The following is a 23,906-nucleotide window of genomic DNA, read 5'->3' on the forward strand; positions in this document are numbered from 1 at the left end:
TAAGACTTTAAACTATAATTTCTGTGGAGCCAAGGTCAGAACCCAAATGGTCCCAAGAACTTTTGTAGTGTTTTGCAATATAACTCTGAAGGTTATTTCAATCTTGTTAAACATTATCAAACATTGTGTGTAGCCTTTTGAAACTGACCTAAACCATCCACATCCAGCCAACTAAAAGCTAGATTTCTGGTCTGTCATTCATCTAGAATCAGTGGAAATATAGAGGTATATCCAGAATCCAAGCCATCCTGCCTTGCCATCTCAGGTGTTTCTCTTAGGATGGGATAAATCTACTCTGAAGGTGCTTCTCTTCACGGAGTACAACAGGGATCCTATAGACACTTCATGTCCTGACAGCTAATGTTGAGTATAAGTAATCCTTTCTCTTTCCATCCCACCCTGTGACATTCAGCTAAGCACAGGGTATTTTTGGCACTTGATATCATCACACAATACATGACACATTAGCTGAGCATCCATATAGTTGCAGTTATTTATCCAACTCTTTTCCACCTCTTCCTGATAGTAGCTGACTGAGCACAGCAAGATTACAGGCTCTCACAATGTATAGTGAGATGTCAGAGGTATGATGTTATTAGTAGAAGCAATTGCAGCATGCAGCACTGGGTGGGGTTTATCAACATAAAGTGATGTTGTGTAAAGGCCAGAAGCATTTTCATTATTTCTTTAGAAGACCAGATTCTGTATAAACCACTCCTGTGAACCTTTTCCAAATCACTGTGATAGGGGTCGTACTTGACTAAGAGTTCCAAGGCTGGTGTTTTAAGACAATGTCTATAATAGTAAACAAAACATGACCAGTGACCAGTAGCTAAAACACTGCCACAGGATTGCCCATTTTGAGTAATTGTAAGCATCTCTCCTTGGGACACTTTTGTTTCTTGTCAGCTAGCATTCTCCCAGGAATACCCAGGCACATGTCACAAGAAAGTGTAGGCCAGCAATGATTTCCAGTGAGCTCTGTGGAAGGACACAACCCTATTTTTACCAGTTAGTTAGAAGAGTAGAGAAGTATACAGTTTAGCTGTATAGACTTGAGTCATGCCATGTCACTTGACCTCAGGGCCAGAGAGGGGTGCTAACACATATTTTTAACTAATATATGTGTAGCCTTAGAACTAGGATAATAAAATAACATCCTTAGGGTAAAAGTTCATGGATGCTAGAAGATACACCTTTTTTACCTTCTGCAGCACTCTGTTTATTTTTTTGCTCTAGTAGGTGACATAAGTACTAAAGGAGGAAAATTTAGCCCATGTTCCATCATCGTGCAATATCTTCAGAGCTTGTACCACCCCAACAGTGAAAAGAGAAATGAGGACATGCTCAGAAAAAAAGTCAAGGACCTTTATAATCATATGGTTGCACTTAATAACGTGGTTCAACATACTTTTTAGTTTAGATGAGATCTAAGCATTTTGGTAGGTTGCATTCTTTCATCTTCCCATAGGTAACCTGGCACACAGTAAAAGCAAAACTACAATCAGTTACCAGATGTGGACCCCCCAGAAATCAATCAGTCATACAAAGGTAAGAAAACTGATTTCATGACTCTGCATTCTGCACTTAACCTTATTTTAAACTAGAAAGGCAATACTGTTGTTGGTACTAAAAGTGAGCAAGTAACCCCTTCGATGGTTTTTTTCCCTCTCCTGTTTTCTTTTCTGTTTAGCTGGATATCTTTGTGTTGTGCAATTCATATTCCTTCCGTGAGGTAAAAACCTAACATTTCCCTTCTTTCTGGCTATAGTTTTATAACAATTTCAGAAAAGAAAAAAAAAAAAATTACTTCCTAGCTATATTGTAGCAAAAAGAGAAATTAAAATTTTGGTGTGGCATATAGTTATGTTCTATAGAGAGTGACCACAATAGCAGTGGCACTGGAATAACAAACAGGACCTCAGACATTGTCAGGTTATTTGTAGCAGTTATTTAGATGTTCTGTTATCAAATTGTGTCCTCAGTGTGTGAATGTTTGTGTATTGTGTAGCAAAGTAATGTAATGGTGTAACTACTTTGTGCTAGTGAACATGCAGTAACTTTTTCAGTTTTGAGTACTTTTTTTTTAATTGACGATTTTCTCTGAGGGGTTGTTTGTTGAGGCATTGGAAAGGGCATTACATACTCAACAGAGATAAGAAGTGTCTTTTTTTTTTTCCTTCATCCATATAGAATGAAGCAGGAGATACCGGACATCATCCAAGAGAGACAACCAGTATGAAAACACAGACAGTTGCTTCTTATTTTAGAGTAAGATATCTGATCTTTTAATATTTTTTTCTAGAGTAGAATACATATTTATTCTTTTACCTTTTGAAATGCACCTGTTGAGTTAAAGTCAGCAGTGATACATTTAGAGTTCGTGAGCTGCTTATAGGGCTCAGCAGTCTATGCAGTACAAATATAATAAAGAAGATTGTGATGTTTCATCTCTAATTGTACTCAAACACACAGCCACATTTCCATCATGATGATGTAGGATGATTGATAAGAATTGTCTTTCACTCGCCTGCTTCTTCCCAGAGGAGTTAAGGGGAAGTTGAATATCAGTCATACAGCATTTCCTTAAGAGTTTAAGAAGTAAAAAAGAAAAATTAATTAATTTGGAGCAAGAGCTACAGAGGAAGATCTGTATTCCTCGGAGTCTATTCTGAGTAAATTCTTTTGGCTCTTTTATCAGTGCTCTTTATTTTTCCAAGCGCAGGCAGCACTGCTGATCCTGCCATAGAAAATAGCTATGAAAAGCATTGTTTCTTCCAAAGTCAAGCACAGAGTTGGCCCAAGCCTGAATTTCCAGCTCCTCTTATCTCCCAGCAAAAATGTAAAGGTGGATCAGGTAATCTTCATGACCTTTAAGAGTTCATTTACATCTATGACAGAGAGCAGTAAGGAGCAGGATCTCTGTTTAGTAGACTTAACTGCACAGCTTTTGGGACTGTCAAGGATAATTCCAGCCCAGGTATCATAGTGATCCAAAGCTGGATGGCATTTTAACGTTCTGGATGGAGAAATGTATTGAATCTACTTCAAAGTTCCTGTCTTCGATTTATTAATTAATTAATGTTGGTAATGCACTGGCATTACCAACAAATCTAGCAACTGAAGCTGTGAAGGGTTCGTTATATTTGCACTTTCCTGTTACTATTTTCTGTAGTGGAAATCCCTGCTCAGATCATGCTAGCTGATGCTCTCAGATAAAGATTCAGCTTCATCCCTACTGGTTTACTGATATGCAGATATCCAAGGGTGACTGAGAAAAGCATCTGCTATCTCAGGCTGAGTAGAAAAAAATATATATATCCATTAGCCTGCCCTATTTGTTTGTGTTCCATTGTAACATGAGTGATAAATCTAATTAAACACTTTGCTGCTTGATGAAACATTTGTCCAAAACGGGATTGCATATTTTAATACGAAACATATGTCTCTTGATGTCCTACACCAGTTTCCTGTATCTAACCTACTGCTGAACTGCATTGCATCCTGGCTGCCTCTTTCTGTTGAGTCAGGCTGAATCCTGAGTAATGGATTCACTCGTGTTTCTATAAGATATTCCCATGAAGCAATTTTATGAAATACAAGTCAAGCTTGTTTACAGCCAGATTCAACTCAGTTGTCATGGGGAGCTACAGACAACATCCCTCTGTTAGCCTGGCACCCTGGTGAGGTGGGAAGAGTGCAACTTTTGAATTGTGATTTTGTGCATTCCTAGTTTTACCCTCCTCAAATGTTTGTTCCTGGCAGGGCAGCTGTAGTATCACCATCAGCCCTGATGAACAGGACATGCTGCATGAGAATAGATTAAGCAGCCCCTCTTCCAGGGTGGCTTTAGGTTCCTCCATCCTACTGAAGGGATGGCAATATTTACTGGCTTAGTGCACTTCCACTGTCTTCCATCCTTAGACTGATGATTTACTCCCTGGACAAATAAAGGCCTTCAATTAGGTGACAACAAGAAAAACAAACAAACAAAACCAAAAACAACAAAAAATACATGCAAGTGGGTTGTAATTGCCTAACAAGAGTCCAAGAAAAGGAAAGAAGTATAAGGAGAGCTTTTATCATATATTAGATGAGCTGAGAAGGAGAGGCTTCCAGGCTTCCAGGGACACTGCCCTTTCATCAGGTCTGACAGCATTTAACAGCCTTTAACAGCCACACTGTCAATGATGAAGCTCAGCAACAGCTGCACAATCCAATGCCAGGCTAACTGATGGAGTTGCCCCAAACACCTATTTGTTCTCTGTCTTCAGTATTAGGCATAAAATGTGCATTCATGTGCTTTTGCATTTCATGAGAATAAGTGGTATGCTTTTAGAAATATTCCTCAATAACACTTCCCTTCTACAGTTATACTCAAGAATTCAGTTATGATCTTGCAAACAATGCTTTGCTTCTGCTAAACATACAGCTTGATATGAACTTGGTGTTGCAGACTCAGCCTAACAGCTGCTGCTATATCCACTGGTCTTCAAGGGAGCCTGCAAAAAAAGAGATAATTTTTTAGAACCATAATTAAAGATGATGCTGCTTCCAAAACCAAAGCAGGTGTTCAGTTATTGGCAATACCACAAATTTTGCATATACCAAAACTGTAGTTTGTGAGAATGTCCTGGGTGGACTATGATAACGCCCATTTGGAGTCAGTGTTTCTCTCACGTAGTCTATGCTGATCTTTTCAAAGCCAGAACTGTTGTTACACAATTTACTTCATCTATCATTAAAGTACCAGCTTACTGAAATCTAAATGGACTTGCACATGAAATAAATCTGATCATATGAAATAAATTTCAGCTACACCTGGACCTACATAAAAGTTTTATAATCACCCTGATATCTTTTTCATTTCTTGCAGTATTCCCTGATGGATTTGTTATCTAAAATGGTCGTTGGCCAGCCTCATTTTGTCAGGTGCATCAAGCCAAACAATGACCGGCAGGCAAACAAGTTTGATAAAGAAAAAGTGCTGGTTCAGCTGCGTTACACAGGAATTCTGGAGACGGCAAGGATTCGAAGACAGGGTTATTCACACCGCATACTCTTTGCTAACTTCATAAAACGGTAACATTGATGTGAACAAGTGCCTTTTTCTCTTCTATCATTGCTGCTCAGTGTTGGCTGAGCATCCGCAATGCATTTGGCATGGTATTTATAGAAAAAATACAGAGACATTTCCTGTTAGAAAAGAGATTACAGGCTGGGTGACAGGATAACTCAGGCACAAAATCAGTAATCCCTTTTGGATTGGTAGAGAAAGATGATGCATCCCAGAATGATTGTTTCATGCTCCATCTGCATTTGGTTAAATTATTTGTCGTGCTTATAATCTGAAAGTTTTCTTCAAAGATTTGAGGGTTAGAAATGTAATGTTTCAAATTAAAATGGAGAATCTGGAGAAAGAGCCTCTGAGAAGCACCACCATTTCTCTAGCTCCTGACGTTCAGCACTGTACAACATCTGTGTTTGAAGGGGGGTGATAATTTGGAATGGCTAATCTAGGGCTGAGAAGTTCATTAAGTCCATAGTTCTGTTTGAAATATGCTTTCTAAGTATTAGTCATTTGTTAAGAAGAATAACGAACTCACTATTATTTATAATCCCTTCAACTCTCTTCTTCTGCCGCCTCAAAAAAATACTGAGCACTTAACCTATATTTCTCCTTCACAAATAAAGACATTGAATATTTGCCTCAATCAGAGCTTAGATTTATGGAATGGGGAGTAAAGCTGGGAAGAAGCAAGCAACTCAGCCAGAAATGCTTAAAAGGAATGGTGCACTAGAAACAGAAAGCTAGCTGCAGAGTGCTGCTGGTACATAAGGAGAGGAAAAACAAAGTAATGCTTTTATAGCACAGTATCTGGGAGGAGTATTGCTGGGACTATTACTGTCTTGGAAGAGTGCAGGATGGGAAAAGGTAGTTATCACTGCACCAAGATATGTTGTGGCTCTTGGTTGCTGCTTTTTATCAAAAACTTTATGGTGAAGGTAAAAGAGAGACAGTCAGTGAGCACAATGGGGAAGCTCTCTAGAGAATGTGCCCCCCAGTGCAGTGAGGCTGTGCAGGTCTCAAGCACTGATGATATGGCACTCACACAGAATATATATATAAGAATTGGTGGTCATAATGCAGGAATAATCATTGTCTCCTTTTTTATAGTCCTCCAAGGACATTGTTACCTTCATCTAAAGTTGGTACAACCCAACTTACTGTATAAACTCTGAGTTAACAAGAAAAAAAAGCGTAACACTGTCAGGAACACACATAATGGTATCCACATATTTTTTCTGAATTAAAAAACAAAACAAAATAAACCAAAACAAGACAAGTACAGTTCATTTTGTAATGAAATTACATTCTGGGAAATCCTGGAAAATGCAAGTACTTTCCTACCTACCAGCCAAGTTGGTATGTGTTAGGTAATTTTTATGCATGAGCATCCTGACCTCTTTTCTCAGGCAGAGTTAGTTCTGAGAAATTAGTTTGCCAAATTAAATGCTTACATGATATGTCAAAACATCAAATATTATGTTCCAAAAGGATCTACAAAGCTGAATCCAAGAAGGTAACAAGAGCTGGGATGAGTCTCACATGTTAACCATCTAAGCACTTGAAATAAAATAGGAAATCTTCACGACATTTCTAGATACGAACTAAGCTAATTTAGGCAGAAAAACACAAGTATTTTTATCTTGCCACTGAAATCGCTTTCACAGACAGTCAGAGCAGCAAAGGACTGGCACACAGCCCCATTTGGATTGCACACTTTTTAAAACCTTTCAATGTTGACATAGAATTAAACAGCCCTCCAGGGTGTGCAATATGTCACTCATCCACTTTTAATTGAGTTTCTTAGTGCTGCATATAAATCACAGCAATTTTTTTAGTGAGCTGTTTTTTTTTCAGTGCTATGTTTTCTTTCATGCAACTGTTTTTATTATTTAAATGAATGATTTGAATGTATTTGCATATATTTTTCACCGTTAATGGAATACCGAATCATATATTTGTCTTTAGGTATTATCTCATCTGTTACAAAACAAATGATGATCCTCCAGTCAGCCCAGAAACCTGTGCTGCCATCTTGGAAAAAGCTCACCTGGACAACTGGGTTCTTGGAAAAACTAAAGTAATTATATATAAGTATAGATATATATACTGTAAAAGCATTATTGCACTATGTCACTGTTAATTTATTGGGATTGGAGTAGTTCTTGGTCTTTCCTGGTACTAAAACAAAAACAAAACAAAAAAACAGCCTTTGTTGGGTACTGTTCCATGATACCTGGCTGAAATCCCAAACCAGTAGTGTGTTAAAATTCTGATCGACTGTAATGAGGCCACAGTCTGCCTCACCTGTACAAAGCAGTATGTGACAATGACACTGCTTGCATCATTTTTCCAAGAATGTGATAGTAAGGATCTGCTCATACTTCTTCCTTGTAGCAGTCAGACTCAAAAGGGGAGGGGAGAAGGTTTTCACCTTCCAGCCAGAGGGTCTGTGCTAGAGTTTGTTGAGCACTGGGAGAAGACATAGATTTCAGATATGTGAAGTCAGAGGAAGACTTTTCTTGATATACAAGAAATATGTCTGTTCCCATACTCATGCCATTGGTTCTAGCTCACCAGTCTTCCCAGTGCACTCAGGAGCCACCCTCCCCCTCCCCCCCAGCCCTGACATGACGGATCCCAGGAGATCTGCCGGAAAAAAATAACCTGTCAGACAAATAACGCACCAAGTCTCAGTCTTCTAATGTAACAGAAGTGCGTGGAAAGGAGAGGGGGACAAATGGATCCTAGATGGATCCTAAACTGCACAAAATACAAAAACACCTCAGAGCAGAAGAAACAACTCTTCTTCTTCTGACACTTATTCCTGGATAGGCTGGACAAGCCATGAAGATACATGGCTTCCTCCTCAACCTTTATTTCCCTTTGCTGCCTTAGTGAGGCTAATGGATAACATGTAGTGAAGGGAAGGGTGTTTTGAGATATGAGATCTATATTGTATGTTTACTTAATTAGAGTTAACTTGTGTCTGTACTAGAGTGATCAAAGATCACGGGGAATTCTGTAAAACAAGAGTAATTGGTCTTAATTGCACAAGCTCTATCTACAGATTTTATTTTATACTAATGTATACCAGGAATGTGTTTGTATCCCTCATGCTGGGCTAGTTGTTAAGGATCTATATGAGCTTCATGCTTGATAAAAGCAATTTAGGAAATAAACAATGCCTTACATTTAAACTGGGAAAGCAGAAAGGTTGAAAGTTCTAGATTTGGATCACCTGTATGCAATATACATCAGATTTCTGAGGTTAGTGAAACTGTTAGACTCTTAGGTTTGAAAAGAGATTTGTAGTTACAGCCCAAGGTTTTGCACTGGGACCATGAAATGGGGCCACTCTGTCTAAGCTGCATTAACTAGAACTATTGCCTGTCTGCTTACTCTTTTTAAGGTGTTCCTCAAATACTATCACGTGGAGCAGCTGAATTTAATGCGAAAGGAGACAGTTGACATGATTATTTTGATTCAGGCTTATGTCAGAGGGTGGCTGGTGTCAAGGAGATACAAAAAGATAAAGGAACAAAGGGAACAAAGTGCTATTAAAATACAGTCAGGTAACAGCTTTAAAACATTTAACATTTTCCTGAAAGCTAGCACATGTGTGTAGTTGGATGGATGTGCATGCCGGATGTGGATTTTTCTGTTTTCCTGCTGTTACATTTTATAAAATATCTAATACTTCATGATATCTGTTTTTATGGAGAAAAAAATTCAATTCTTTTAACCAGCTTATGACAATCTTCTTACCAAAGCTACGTTTATCAATGTTGCATTAAAGACAGTTTTAACAATGGAAGGACATGATTGCATAAATGATACTGTTATTAATAATATTCTGACATGCTCTGACAAAGTTGTGCAATATAATAATGAAAATATAATGTATTAACTGTCCAAGACAATAAGACCAATTATGCCTTGGATGAAGACATCAGTTGAAATTTTTAATATATTTCAAACAGCATCTTCTTTTACATTTTGATTCTCTCATGTTTGTATTTATTTCATTCTTAATAATGTTACTTACCAGAAAATATAGTTTTTATGGAGATTCATATTGCTTGTGCTTTTTTGCCATTTTTGGAAAGATAAAGCCTGAAAAAAAATAAAAAATGAATATCTAAATGGAGGCCTATAATTCCTTACAGACTTTTTATTTTTAAAGCCTTTTTGTGTATCTAAATAGATTATTTTTTTTCACATCTCTTTTCAGCTTACAGGGGTTTTGTTGCTCGTAAAGAATACACAAAAGCAAAACGTAATCAAAAACTGGAAAAATACATTGTTAGACTTCAAGCAAGTAAGAATTGTTTGCTTTCCTTGTTTTTAATGTGCTATCCAAACACAATATGTTGATCCAGATTCTTTGCTGTTACCTAGCTACGCTGATTGACTATGCTCATTTACAGTTCCTGACATAAAATTTATCTATTATATATCTATATGCAGTGGTTGAGGCGGGTCAATGTATTCCACTACTTGTACCTCAAAGCAGCATAGAGGCCCTTTCCACAGCTGGGAGGTGGGCTGGTTAAATGCCATGGCAAGACTTTCACTTCTAGTTTGTTTTGCCTAATTATTGCAGCTGGTGCTGTTGAAGCCCTGTATGAGATTATGTGCATGTAATGTGTGTGTGCATGTTGTTCAGTTGGGAATAGGTTTTGCTACATATCAGTTATGTTTGAGAAGACTACAACCTGTAATTTCACTCATATCTGATTCTTTTTTTGCCAGGACTCAGTCAGAGCTAGCAAATTATCCTGCCTCTTCTGCAACAATAATCACCTTGCACCTTGTTGTATACGATATGACATCTCTTTTTCCTTCCTATATTTCTGTCTCTCCTGCCGCTGCAGAGATGTCCCAGAACCAGATGTAGTCTAGGCAGCTCTGAAATCAGTGGCAATACAACTCAGAGAGGCACAGGTCCGAAAACAGCTGGCACAAATCTGCACAGTGCTTTTAGTAATTACAAAGGTAGTTACCCCAAACATAAGTTAATGCTGCCAGTACCCAGGCTATCTAGATGTAAACTTCCTCTGATATGCCTTCATGAGTATATACCAACACTACTGTTGGTTTTAATCATTGTCACAAGCACCTGTTAATTGCATTGAGCCAATGTTAGAGTGTATTGAAGAGCACTTTGCTGCAGTCACTAGAATTTTATCAGCATAAAAAGGAACCTAAAACCAGAATAAAATGCAGTGATGTGCCAAAAATAATTACCCATCTGAAACTTGTCAATTACTGTAGAATATTTGCAAATGCAAAACTATGAATTTATCACTTTACTCAGTTTGTTGATCTCCCCAGTGTTTCTGCTCATCCACCTTCTTTATCTTGAATGCAATTTCAGGTTTTTTTCAGTGCACAAGAAGCTAAAACAGAAGGAAGTCCATTTTTACTTAACTCTTGGAGTATTTCTTCCTATTTTAAGTCAGTTCAAAACCTCCCTTCCAGTTTGAAAGCAATGCTTAGATAGCTACAACATCAAAACAAAAGCAAATTTCAAAAGTGAACCAGAGTAAGTCTAAAAAGACCATATTTGGCTTACATGGCATGTCCACTGACAATGTAACTTGATATAGTTAAAAATATCTCCTTTTGACTTATTTTTATAGGGAAATGGAATGAAAATTTGCCCAAGAAGTCCAAGAAACTCTGACAGTATTCAAAATTCTTTACAATTTGAACTTTTCTAAAGCCCTGCCAGACAGCAACATGAAACCCAAGTATGCCACTTTGAACAAATATTTGAGTTCCTTTACTCTATGTCCAGTTATCAATATATAATTTATGTCCCTTTCATACAGTGCTTTTTACACCAATCCACTGCATCTAGTGTAGCCCAAGATGGTCTAAATTGAGAGTAGGGAATGCTAAAGCAAAAACAAACAAACAAACAAAAAATTAACATAAAGTCCAGATGTGTCAGATTGTTTATGCTCCTCTCCTGTTCTTAAGTGAGCTTGACCTTCCTCTCCGATCACAACACTCAGCACAGCTGGAATGAGAGTTCCCATATCTACCATCTCCTCAGGGTTGTTAAATCACCCAAATCCTCTATCCCCATAGTCCTGCTGTTGCATTTGGAGTTAGAGTTCAACAGAAATATTTTGACAAAACACTTTGTTCATCTTATTTTGCCAAGGATTAGCAGGCTTGTCCAAACCACAGCACTGTGGAGAGTGTGCCAGTTTCTGTTAGGAAATGATTTGCAACTTCAAGAATTTTTGAAGCAACATTCTGAATGGGATTCAGTTTCTGATTATGACACCTCAGTGTAAATCTCTGAAAGTGACCTAGGTCTCTAAACTCCTCTTAGAGTCAGCAGAGCCTAGAGTTTGAGTAATTTTATTCTAAACCACCAAATGCTCAGAAATTTTGTAACTGTACTGGTACCTAGTGCCATTTGAAATGCCCCAGGTTATCCTGTCTGGCCTCCAGCTTTATTTCATGTGGCACACCCAACTTTCTCACAACAGAAAGCCCAGTCTGTTTCGACGTGTCTGCCAGCTCCATGTGGATGCTTTAGGCATCGTGGAGCACTTCAGATGGCACTAGATACTCACATGCCAGCAGGCATATCAAGCCCCTAGTGACTAGTCATTGACTTTAACAAGAGTTTAGAGACTTAGCACAATTGCAGACACCTTCGTGTACATACCTAAATTTAGTTACCTTCACCTAGAGCTGAATCCCAGTCCTTACAGTGCCAATTGGTATAAGTGGTGAGGGTGCATATGTGTCTGGAGAAAGACCTATCTTCGAGTCTTTATTTATCCTGATTCACAACATAAACTTAAACATGCCACAAAGCAAAAGTACCGAGTATGCTTGCCAGAGTGTGTCTGGTTATTGTGGAGCTTAGCTCACTTTTCATGCTGAGCTTTCTCATTTTGAATAATGAGTCTTTGCAAAAGGAGCATGAGTGAGGTCTGCTGCAACTGCTGAGCTGTAAAATTTTCAGTTTCTCTCTAATCTGGTGAATGTTCAGCTAAGGAATTAAAGTTCCAAGCCTGTGCCAGAAGAGAGGCTGGTAATCTCTATAGCCTGATTGCCAGGTGTTTCCCAGGGAAATAAAGACCTTGAGTCAAATCAATTGCCTGAATCAGGAAAAGCAGATATGTGGTGCTGAGAGCACAGTGTGCTAGAGGTACTTCGACAGCACTACAGTTCTGTGTCTTTCAACATCTGCCTTTATTTTTTTCATTCCAATAAAATACTGAGAAAGATCTTGCTTCTGTCCTCATGTACAATGGCTGCAGCTTTCTGAAATACCAAAAGGTTTTGTGGGACAGAATCATTCCAGCTGAAATGTAATCATAATTACCACCCCAGTCTATATGCTCTTATTTCTCCCTTTGTTTTTTGTTTGTTTGTTTTTGTTGTTTGTTTTGTTTAATAACATTATAATTTAACTCTCTGAAATATTTGAGATACCCGTTGTTTGTTGCCTAAGGTTGTTTTATATTATAAATTGTACCAGTTGCCAGAGGATACTTACTCAGGAAGAAGAGGAAAGAACTAACTGAGGCAAGGAACAAAGCAGCAACAGTAATTCAGTCTCACTACAGGGGATGTAAGGAGAGGAGAACCTTCAAAAGGAGGAGGTAATATTTTCCATCTCTTCTGTCACTGTGTCCCTTTTTAGTAACTAAACTGATAAAAATAGGGATATAATCTAGAAGTGAAGCAAATTAGAATTATTCTAGATGTATGTGTATGTATATATTCACTTGGAGTTCTTTCAATGTCAGTAGGCAATTTTCTCGTATTTTCAAGCCCAGGGAATAATGGCACGTTTAGGGGAAAGATAAATAATACTGTGTTTACCTGTAATGTTAATGTAACTTGTAAAAGAATCTCTTTCTGGAATTGGATATTTGCAAAAAATGCTTAGACAAGAGCAAGAAACAGGCATCTGCAAGGAACTGCTCTCATCTTAAGTCACTGTATGATAAGCATAGGTGATGACAAGCAGGAACCTAGAAGACTTGCTCAGACCAGACAGATGAAAGTAAGGGGAGGCAAATCACATTCTAAATACTTCTGCAACATAGCTGTAGTCCTAGTCACTGAAGAGGAGCATTTTGCACATCACCATCTTGTTTTCAGTGACAGCATTTCAGTAGCTGAAGACTACTCCAGAGAGGTAGAAAACAGCTGTGAATGAGTCAAAAGTCTTTCTCAAGAGACAAAGGGGAGGAACAGTGTGGCAGATTTCACCTGGCACTTAAGTTTTATAGACAGTAACAAACACAGTGGAGGGAATTGGTCTTTTAAGTTTGACCTGGACCTGTGCCCAGGATCATAGAAAGAAAACAGTCCAGTGTGATGTGAGGCAGTTTTCTTTCATTAATACATTTAGGATTGTGTGTATTTATACACACTGGAGGTGCTACAAATTTTCTGCCTTACATTCTTGTTAAACGTTCAATTAATTATTTTCTGTTTTATCACCTGCCCTTGTGCAGCGATTTTCTGTGAACAGTTTAACAGGGATATCCCTTTTAACATTAAGAAGTAATAGTCAATAGAGAAACATAGATTGGCTTTCTATCTTCAATTCCAGCTATGTGCATTAAATCTTTCCCATGTTGCAATGCATCAAATTGCCTTTTACTACACAAGCATCACCAAAGGTAGTTGCAAAGTTGTTACTATCCTTCATCTCCTTCAGCTATAATTTCTCGCAAAATTCTATTCCATTCAGGGAATCACTTAGAGAGAAACAAACTGAAAATGCATCAGCCTTTAGTGAAAAGAAAAAGGATGAAGAACTTCAAGATAATGAGGAAAGTCCAGCTGGAGTGAAGAGTGCCCTTCCAAAAACAGAAGAAGAAGCAGCTATTATTGTTCAGAGCAATTACAGAGGGTACAGAGCCCGTAAAAAAATAAAGGAACAATGCAAAAAAATAGGAGAGGAAGAATTATCTGCTGTCGAATACCTTGAAGCACAACTGCAGCCACTTCAAAATATTATACTAGAAGAAGCAGTGAATGAGGAGATTCAAGATGAAGGTGATGCTGTTACTGACAGTGAGTACACTAGGGACAGTGACATAGGGAATGTACAGGAGCAAAAGAAAATGCCTACTAAAGAAGAGACAGTTTCCATGAAGCAGAACACTGCAGTAGAGCATGCTGGTGAAGGTGAAGACCAGGCATCTTTGGAAGAGTCATCCAGCAAAGCTTCTGTCAAAAGCACAGCTGAGCCTGAACTCCAGCAAGGGCAAACTAACCAAGACACACTCAGTACAGATGGGCAAAATCAAGAATCTTCAGTGGTCCAACCCAAGACCAACGGGAATGTGGAAAGAAACCATGTGAAACATGAAGTGATGATGCCTAGAGAATGTAAAGGAATTATAAGAAAAGAGTCAATAAGAGGCTCACGGAAGCAAGCTGAAGCAGACAAACGAGGTTCAGAAGACAAAGAGAAGGCAGCAGTGGTTATTCAGAGCAATTACAGGGGTTACAGAAGGAGAGGACAACTCAGAAAAGAAGGGAAATTACCTTGCAAAAGTCAAGAGAAAACTATAAAGGAGCCAACAGAAGCAGTACACATTCAAAATAATGATCCCCAGACAACAAAAGATAGGGAAACCACTGTTATGGAAGCTGAGGACTCTAAGACACAGAAGGGAGGCTCAGAGAAAGAGCCTTGTGATTTGGCAGCCTTTTCACGGCAGGTAAGAAGCTTATAAGCTAAATTTGTTAAACATAACACGCTGAGCAATGACAGAATGGCAAAGTTATTTTACTGACTTCAGTGGAACAAGTTTTTACTCTCTCGGCTGAGACTGATGTTCGTTTTTTTTAACGAGTGTTGCATTAAAAGGCATATTTGGGGCTGCAAGAGAAATACCCTTTTTAGGAAGGAGGGAAAAACGAAGTTAGAAAAATGGGGAAAAATTATGTCAGTATCAACCTAAATGCAGAAGCTCTGGCTTTATTGAAATGTGCATTTACCTAGCAAGGCCCTTAATTCAGCATTTGAAATGTCTCTGTAAATAAAACAGTAAGTTGCTGTGTCAGTGCCAGTGACTTGCACATGTGCAGAGCCATATGCCTGCAGTTGCAGAAGCTGTTCTGCATCCCGACATCAGCAAGACACCATCTGCCCACCTGAGTGAACCAATATGAAGGAGCTGCAGGACTGGGCAGTAGTATGGGGCTTTCTACACTTTTTTGTTTGGTTGGTTTTAAGGAAAGGGATGGGAGGTAAGTGTAGTAGGTGTCTGCACTGTAGTAGCTGGAGAGATATCTTCTAAATTCATTATCAAGCCCACTGTTTTACCCTTGGTTACCTTGGAACATATATGCTTATTTATATAATAATGAGAAATCCTGTGTTACATTTTTTTCAGATATCAAAATTATCTGAAGACTACTTAGCATTGCAACAAAAATTAAATGAAATGATATTGTCACATCAGCTGAGACCTGTGATGCTGTCCAAAGATAAGCAAACTAATGACCAACATTCTTCTAATGTTTGTCAGTCAGGTAATGTTGAACCTTACTCTTTAGGCTGAATTTTCATTTGTTAACAGGACTGTCAAGAAACAACTCCTATTCATGGTTTAAAGGCCAGGGGACTAGAAGAGGAACTAGCTCTGGCTTCTCATGTAACTCCGGCTGTTTATTTCTGTACTAAGCCTCTTATCAGTATGTGTCTGAAAACTATTTTCCACAGAAATGTCCAAGCATGACTGGGATTTACACATTTATCATTTTTCTTGGTACTTTGTTTCAGTGCTTCTTAAGATTGGTGAATTGTGAGGCCTAGACACAGCATATCTAGTAATAATTTTATTTGGTAAAAAATACACATTGACTCTTTTTTTTATTCATTGTTCCTCAGCAGTATGTGTTACAGATGAAATATGCAGCTATGTTTTAAAAACAAAATATTTTTAGGGACTATGTCAAACATTTTGCCACGGTTTATCACGTTTATGCTGAGTAAAAGTTTTAGCTACCCAGAAGTGCAACTGAGTCTATCAAAACTTGCAACTCCTCCCCATGTTGGTGGGCATGACTTTAAAATCATAAGTGAATTCTTATTAATAATTAGCATCCGTTTGACTTCCATGCTTAAAAGATATAGAAACATCTGTTCCAATTAGCATGGGCAGTAGGGCTCCCAAAATGTAACCATTCTTGGAGCAGGTTAGGTGCAGGGGTACTGATAGGTAGAAGACATGACATTCAGAGTGTGCCCCACCAGGAGGTCCACAAAGAGCTCAAGCCTTCTCAGTTGGAATGGACATAACGGGTTTTCCTCAGCCTGTTTTTTTGGGCTGCAGGTGCAGAGGAAGACAAGGGCAAACATGGAGGTTGGCTGGGTGGGCCTCCATCTCTGCAGGAAAGGTTGTGTCAGCCATGCCACTTTGCTGCCTCCGGGGAAAAGCTCTGCTCATCTCTGCACAGCTGGGATCAGATGCAGAGGTGCCCCTGGCTGCCTAGAGTCAATTGTAATACTTGTGTTATAACATTGTGGCTTTGGCTGCCATGTTGCTAAAACATATTTCAGATCCCATGGCTAAGTGGAAGAGATCCTAAAGGTACTGCACCCCCACTTTGCAGCCCTTTCAAGAGGTCAAGCATCTCAAATGAAGGCTTGGTGTTTAGAAAATCTAAACCTCCAAGTATAAACTGGCTGCTTCTATATAATCTATGTAGATCAATCTGTTCCCAAAAAATAACAAAAAGAATACAAATGTGAAGCTAAAAACAAAGTTCTGTGATCTTCCATTAAAGGCTGAATAATGTTTGGGTTTGTACCAAGTTCTTTATTAAATATTGCAGATTTTTTTATGAGGTAGATCTGAGGGATTAAAAATGCGTGCTATGGAAAATAGCTCTCGGTTCTTACACATTCTTCCTCCAGAAGCTGGAGAAGAGAGGTAGATGGAGGAAAAAGAATACAAAAATCCCTATTTATCCAGTTAAAGGTCTCATTACTTACACCAGTGAACACAGTGAAAGTGTATCAGTATGTTCATGCCATGCGCAGAATAGCAGTGTCCTCCCTAAGCACTGCTATAAATTTAAGTAGCTCTGCAAGAGGCAAACGAATGTCAGAGCTTGTCACCTGTGCAAGCAACCCTGCTTAAATTGGTTACCAGTCAGCTACTTATCTTCCCTTTGTTTTTAAAAATGTCATGCTGTTTTACATCTCTGTGGTGCTATAATACAGTATTTTTCCAATGGTGAAATGTGTGAAAGTGCTGTTTGTACCTTTTTGAATGTGGAAGTGAAGAGTGTCATACATTTCTTTGAACCAAGTCCCAAGTTTTTAAAACAACAGTGAAACAGTTGTTGAGTGGCATAAGGACTTTGGTCTCATTTTGTTGAATAGAAAGAAATACAACATTTTTACAAGCTGCTATTATGTTGCTTTTAACAAAAGGAAGATTTATTTTCTTATTTTTTTCTCCTGGCAAATGTGTGCATGTGCGATATGACAGCACTTTGCTCTTTTGTGCACCAGGCACAGTCTTTGAGAATGTTTTGATCCTTTTTTTTTTTTCTCCTCTATAATTTTCAGGTGCAAAAAGTGACTGTTTGTTAATAATGTCTAATTGCCTTTTGCAAAAAATGTCAGCAATGGTAATCATAATCCATGTTTAGATGGAGTTACTCTTTCCAACGTAAATGCATTTAAAATGAAATAGTGGGTACTATTTGACTACAAAGCTACAAATGAATTCAATACAAACAGAAATGTGCTACTAAAGCGCAGGTCTGCTAACGCCCTATTTTGCCCTTAAATGTTGTAAATCCTGAGTTGGCCTCTTCTATCTCAAACCAAACTAGCCTTTCCAGCCTGCTTGTGGCTCTCCAGCCAGTAACTCATTTAATGCTCTGCTCCAGTAAGTAAAACCACTCCAAAGCCAGCTTTTATTATACCCATTGTTCCCAATCTTTTTGTATTAGGCTGACCCATGATAAAACAGGCAGTATTCCGCCCGGAGCTAGGTCTGGTTCCTTGGCCCTTCTTGCCCAGCTGGTCTGAGTTGGGCAGCTATCGTCCCTGTGTGCTGTGTTCCCTTATCGTACCTCACACAGGTTGTGGGGCTACTCGTGATAAATGTGACAAAGGTGACTTTTGAAAAATACTGAACTTTAAAAAAGCAAGAAGGCAAGCCAGGTGGCCTCTAGTCAATCTGTGTCCCTTCCAAGCCATGACATGAAATTTCAGTCTCCGCACCGCGGTCAGCCTGACAGTGAACAGCAGCTCAGCCTCACCTAGGGCACAGCGGGATGGCAGCAGGGGGCTGAGCCTTGATTGCTCACATCCCTGCAGACATATTTATAAATGCTAAGCCTCACTGAAAGACCTTCCTTGGTATGGAACATGAACATTTTTTTTCTACATTCAAACATAATTCACACAACGGGAAAACTGTTTACTTTCCAGCTAAGATCAATCAAAAGAAGATGCTGCAGCAATTCCCAGGTGTGCCTGGGAGCTGGTTGGAGCCTAAGCCTTGCAGAACTCAATCACAAAGCTGAAATTTGTCTTAATTTAAGCAGATATTTATTATAGCAAATACGATCTACCTGGATGTACAGAATACGTAAGTAAAAGTATGCATATGATCACGTAGGTTGTACTGCCAAAAAAACAGGAGTTACCAGCATCCTGGATTTCTTCCTTTCTGTATTCAGTATAGTGAGATCACAGACAACTACATAAAATAAAGACATGAGATAATGTGCCACAGACTGCCATGCTAAAGTGAAGCATGTAGACATGGTGAGTGATGCACTGTCTGTTATTAAACAGAGAGGAGCCTTCCTGTCCTCTTGCCTACATTAGGTGTTACAGTACAGTTTATACACATTTACAGAAGGATACACTTTTAGTGTAGGTTTCTCTCTAGAGCCACCTTTGCTGTGCTACCCTTATAAAAGCAGAGGTTGTTTAGCAATTGTTTAAATCATGTAGCATTTGTCTATATCTAATTACTCTGGTGGTTTACACTTATTTACATATCTTCCTCAGCTTCACTGGTTTTATATGTCATTTTACACCTATAACATGTGAATTGTTTTTATAGCTTTATGCCTAATAGGAATGCTTGTCTGCCTTCATCAGTGGCTAGGTGGCCACTGTCAGTTTTAGAACTTACCTGCTCCTATAATAGAACTCACCTGCTCCTATAATAAAATATTTTATTATATTGCTGCCCACAGAAGGGAAAGAACTGCGGGATTTCTGGGTGGTGAACTGTGACAAGTGTTCAGATTTTCAAAGTTGTTTATAAAAATGCAAATCCTGCAGTTTAAAGAACCTATGAGCCAAAAGGTTAAATGAGTCTTAAATCTACAAGGTTAAATTGTTCATAAGTGAATTTAAAATGCACAAGGTACTGTTGTGGTTTAACCCGGCCGGCAGCTAAACACCACGCAGCCGTTCGCTCACCCTCCCCCCTCCCTCTCCGGGACGGGGGAGAGAAATGGAAAGTGAAGCCCGTGAGTTGAGATAAAGACAGTTTAATAAGACAGGAAAATAATAATAACAAAATAATAATAAAAATAATAACAATAATAATACAATGATGATAATAGGAAAGTAATAATAGTATGTACAAACAAGTGATGCACAATGCAATTGCTCACCACTCGCTGACCGATGCCCAGCCTAACCCCGAGCAGTCCGGCCCCCTCCCCCCCAGCTAGCCACCCCTATATATTGTTTAGCATGACGTCAGATGGTATGGAATACCCCTTTGGCTAGTTTGGGTCACCTGTCCTGGGTCTGTCCCCTCCCAGCTCTTACTGCACCCCCAGCCTGCCCGTTGGCAGGACAGAGCAAAAGGCTGAGATGTCCTTGGCTTAGTATAAGCACTGCTCTGCAACAATTAAAGCATCGGGGTGTTATCAGCACTCTTCTCATCCTAAGCCAAAACACAGCATTCCACCAGCTACTAGGAAGAAAATTAATTCTGTGCTAACTGAAACCAGGACATCTATCCACCCCTTATTCCATACCATTTATGTCATGCTCAGGTTACACTCTTTTCCATACATTCTAATTAGTCACCTATAGTAATCATGGTAGTGATAACATACAGTATAATATACTATTTAACATGGTACAATTCAGTTCATGGGCTATTCTCACCCAGTATTAAATCTCCTTGAGGTACACACCGGACCTCTCCGTTCTTTTGCATCACCCACCAAGTGTATCCAGGTCCCTGAGCGAAAACAATTCCACGAATAGGTTTGCCTTTTCCTGAGGCAGGAGTAGCCCAGACTGTTTTACCCAGCATATTTTTTACATGCACTACAGGAACTTTATCCCCATCTACAGTACGTAACAGGTTTGATTGGGCAGGTCCAGCTCGGTTGGTAGATCCCCTAGTATTGACTAACCAAGTGGCCTTTGCTAAATGCGTATCCCAGTTTTTGAACGTCCCAGCGCCCATTGCTTTCAAGGTAGTCTTTAACAGGCCATTGTATCGTTCAACTTTCCCGGAGGCTGGTGCATGATAGGGGATGTGATACACCCATTCAATACCATGTTCTTTGGCCCAAGTGTCTATAAGGTTGTTTCGGAAGTGAGTCCCATTGTCTGATTCTATTCTTTCTGGGGTGCCATGTCGCCATAGGACTTGCTTTTCAAGGCCCAGGATGGTGTTCCGGGCGGTGGCATGAGGCACAGGATATGTTTCCAGCCATCCGGTGGTTGCTTCCACCATTGTAAGTACGTGGCGCTTGCCATTGCGAGTTTGAGGGAGTGTGATGTAATCAATCTGCCAGGCCTCTCCATATTTATATTTCAGCCATCGTCCTCCATACCAAAGAGGCTTTGACCGTTTGGCTTGCTTGATTGCAGCACATGTTTCACAGTCATGAATAACCTGTGCTATAGCATCCATGGTCAAGTCCACCCCTCGATCACGAGCCCATCTGTATGTTGCATCTCTACCTTGATGGCCTGAGGTGTCATGGGCCCATCGGGCTATAAATAATTCACCTTTATGCTGCCAATCCAAGTCCACCTGAGCTACTTCAATCTTAGCAGCCTGATCCACCTGCTGGTTGTTTTGATGTTCTTCAGTAGCCCGATTTTTGGGCACATGAGCATCTACGTGGCGTACTTTCACAGCCAGGTTCTCTACCCGAGCAGCAATATCTTGCCACAATGCAGCAGCCCAGATGGGTTTGCCCCTACGCTGCCAGTTGTTTTGCTTCCATTGCTGTAACCATCCCCACAGGGCATTTGCTACCATCCATGAATCGGTGTAGAGATAGAGAACTGGCCATTTTTCTCGTTCAGCAATGTCTAAAGCCAGCTGAATGGCTTTCACTTCTGCAAACTGACTCGATTCACCTTCTCCCTCAGCAGCTTCTGCAACTCGTCGCGTAGGACTCCATACAGCAGCCTTCCATCTCCGATGCTTCCCCACAATACGACAGGACCCATCAGTGAACAGGGCATATTTCTTTTCATTCTCTGGCAACTGGTTGTACAGTGGGGCTTCTTCAGCACGACCCACCTCCTCCTCTGATGATATCCCAAAGTATTTGCCTTCTGGCCAGTCCATGATCACTTCCAATATTCCTGGGCGACTGGGGTTTCCTATTCGAGCCCGCTGAGTAATCAATGCAACCCACTTGCTCCATGTAGCATCAGTTGCATGATGCGTAGAGGGGACCCTTCCCTTGAACATCCAGCCTAGTACTGGCAATCGGGGTGCTAGGAGGAGTTGCGCTTCAGTACCGACCACCTCCGAAGCAGATCGAACTCCTTCATATGCTGCCAATATCTCCTTTTCAGTTGGAGTATAGCGGGCCTCAGATCCTCTGTATCCCCGACTCCAAAACCCCAGGGGCCGACCTCGAGTTTCCCCAGGTTCTTTCTGCCAGAGGCTCCAGGTGGGGCCGTTCTCCCCGGCTGCAGTGTAGAGCACATTCTTTACATCTGGTCCTGTTCGAACTGGCCCAAGGGCTACTGCATGGACTATTTCCTGCTTGATTTGTTCAAAGGCTTGTCGTTGTTCAGGGCCCCATTCAAACTCATTCTTCTTACGGGTTACTTGGTAGAGCGGGTTTACAATCAGACTGTAATTTGGGATGTGCATTCTCCAAAACCCCACAACACCTAGGAAAGTCTGTGTTTCTTTTTTGTTAGTTGGTGGAGACATAGCTGTTATTTTGTTGATCACATCCATTGGGATTTGACGACGTCCATCTTGCCATTTTATTCCTAAAAACTGGATCTCTCGTGCAGGTCCTTTGACTTTATTCTGTTTTATGGCAAAACCGGCTTTCAGAAGGATTTGGACTATTTTCTTCCCTTTCTCGAAAACTTCCTCTGCTGTGTCACCCCACACAATAATGTCATCGATGTACTGCAGGTGTTCAGGAGCTTCCCCCTGCTCTAGCGCAGACTGGATCAGCCCATGGCAAATGGTAGGGCTGTGTTTCCACCCCTGGGGCAGCCTATTCCAAGTATATTGAACTCCCCTCCAAGTGAAGGCAAATTGTGGCCTGCACTCTGCTGCTAGAGGGATGGAGAAAAATGCATTAGCGATATCAATTGTGGCGTACCACTTGGCTGCCCTCGATTCAAGTTCATACTGAAGTTCCAGCATGTCCGGCACTGCAGCACTCAGTGGTGGCGTGACTTCGTTCAGGCCACGATAGTCCACTGTTAGTCTCCACTCGCCATTAGACTTTCGCACTGGCCATATGGGGCTATTGAAAGGTGAATGGGTCTTGCTGATCACTCCTTGGCTCTCCAATTGACGAATTAGCTTATGGATGGGGATCAGGGAGTCTCGGTTAGTGCGATATTGCCGCCGGTGCACAGTTGTGGTAGCGATTGGCACTTGCTGTTCTTCGACCCTCAGCAACCCCACAACAGAGGGGTCCTCTGAGAGACCAGGCAAGGTAGATAATTGTTTAATGCCCTCTGTCTCTAAGGCAGCTATACCAAAAGCCCACCGGAACCCTTTTGGGTCCTTGCAATATCCTCTTCTAAGATAGTCTATGCCAAGGATACATGGAGCATCCGGGCCAGTCACAATGCGGTGCTTTTCCCACTCATTCCCAGTCAGACTTACTTCAGCCTCCAATACAGTCAACTGCTGAGATCCTCCTGTCACTCCACAAATATAGATGGGCTCTGGTCCTTTATAGCTCGATGGCATTATAGTACATTGTGCACCGGTGTCTACTAAAGCCTTATACTTCTGTGCGCGTGATGTGCCAGGCCATCGAATCCACACAGTCCAATAAACTCGATTGTCCCTTTCCTCCCCCTGGCTGGAGGCAGGGCCCCCCTAATCCTGGTCAGAATCTTCTTCGTTTCTGTGTTTGAAGGATTGTCTGCTGGAAGTTGGAGCAGCAAACTTTTCGGAGAATCCTTTTTTCCTGATTGTTTTCTTTTGCAACTCACGTACCCGTGCCTCTAGGGTCGCGGTAGATTTTCCATCCCATTTTCTCATGTCCTCTCCATGGTCTCGTAAGTAAAACCACAGGGTGGCACGGGGTGAGTACCCACTATATCGTCTTCCTTGTGTGGATGAACGCCTACCCCTGATAGCTGAGACACTGCTTTGTACAGGTGCGGAGGAGAATAATCTCTCTTCAAGTTGGTGAAACTTTTCAGAAAGTTTCTCCCAGGTGTTCTCTTTCGGTCGTTGGACACTGGTTGGTTCAGGTTGGGGGGAAGATAGATTCTCTTTAAGTTGGTGGACCTCTTCAGACAGTTTCTCCACAGCTGAGACGCAGGCCTGTAAGGAAGAGGAGAGACTTTCTTCGTACTGCCGGAGTTGTTTAGCCG

General features: G+C 40.4%; 2 protein-coding genes across 2 annotated transcripts in view; one reads left to right on the forward strand and one right to left on the reverse strand.

The window, feature by feature from the left end:
* Nucleotides 1-23,906, forward strand: part of MYO3A (myosin IIIA) — a 119,213-nt gene that overhangs the window by 80,646 nt on the left and 14,661 nt on the right. Inside the window, exons 23-31 of the mRNA XM_072033714.1 lie at nt 1,472-1,551; nt 2,194-2,271; nt 4,877-5,082; nt 7,037-7,148; nt 8,481-8,643; nt 9,303-9,389; nt 12,582-12,705; nt 13,809-14,787; nt 15,466-15,604. Coding sequence (XP_071889815.1) covers nt 1,472-1,551; nt 2,194-2,271; nt 4,877-5,082; nt 7,037-7,148; nt 8,481-8,643; nt 9,303-9,389; nt 12,582-12,705; nt 13,809-14,787; nt 15,466-15,604 — 1,968 coding nt within the window. The remainder of the gene's footprint in view (nt 1-1,471; nt 1,552-2,193; nt 2,272-4,876; nt 5,083-7,036; nt 7,149-8,480; nt 8,644-9,302; nt 9,390-12,581; nt 12,706-13,808; nt 14,788-15,465; nt 15,605-23,906) is intronic.
* Nucleotides 1,348-23,274, reverse strand: LOC140001618 (uncharacterized). The gene is made up of 3 exons (XM_072033715.1): nt 19,730-23,274; nt 9,117-9,184; nt 1,348-4,502 (listed from the first exon to the last, which is right to left on the reverse strand). The coding sequence occupies exon 1, from the start codon at nt 23,269-23,271 to the stop codon at nt 20,218-20,220; it is 3,054 nt and encodes a 1,017-aa protein (XP_071889816.1). The 5' UTR covers nt 23,272-23,274; the 3' UTR covers nt 1,348-4,502; nt 9,117-9,184; nt 19,730-20,217.

Source organism: Anas platyrhynchos, chromosome 2 (assembly GCF_047663525.1).
Source record: "Anas platyrhynchos isolate ZD024472 breed Pekin duck chromosome 2, IASCAAS_PekinDuck_T2T, whole genome shotgun sequence".
Lineage (NCBI taxonomy): Eukaryota > Metazoa > Chordata > Aves > Anseriformes > Anatidae > Anas > Anas platyrhynchos.

Excerpts from the sequence above, each read along its gene's own strand:
- LOC140001618 (XM_072033715.1), bottom strand. The coding sequence starts at position 23,271 with ATGCCATCGAGCTATAAAGGACCAGAGCCCATCTATATTTGTGGAGTG.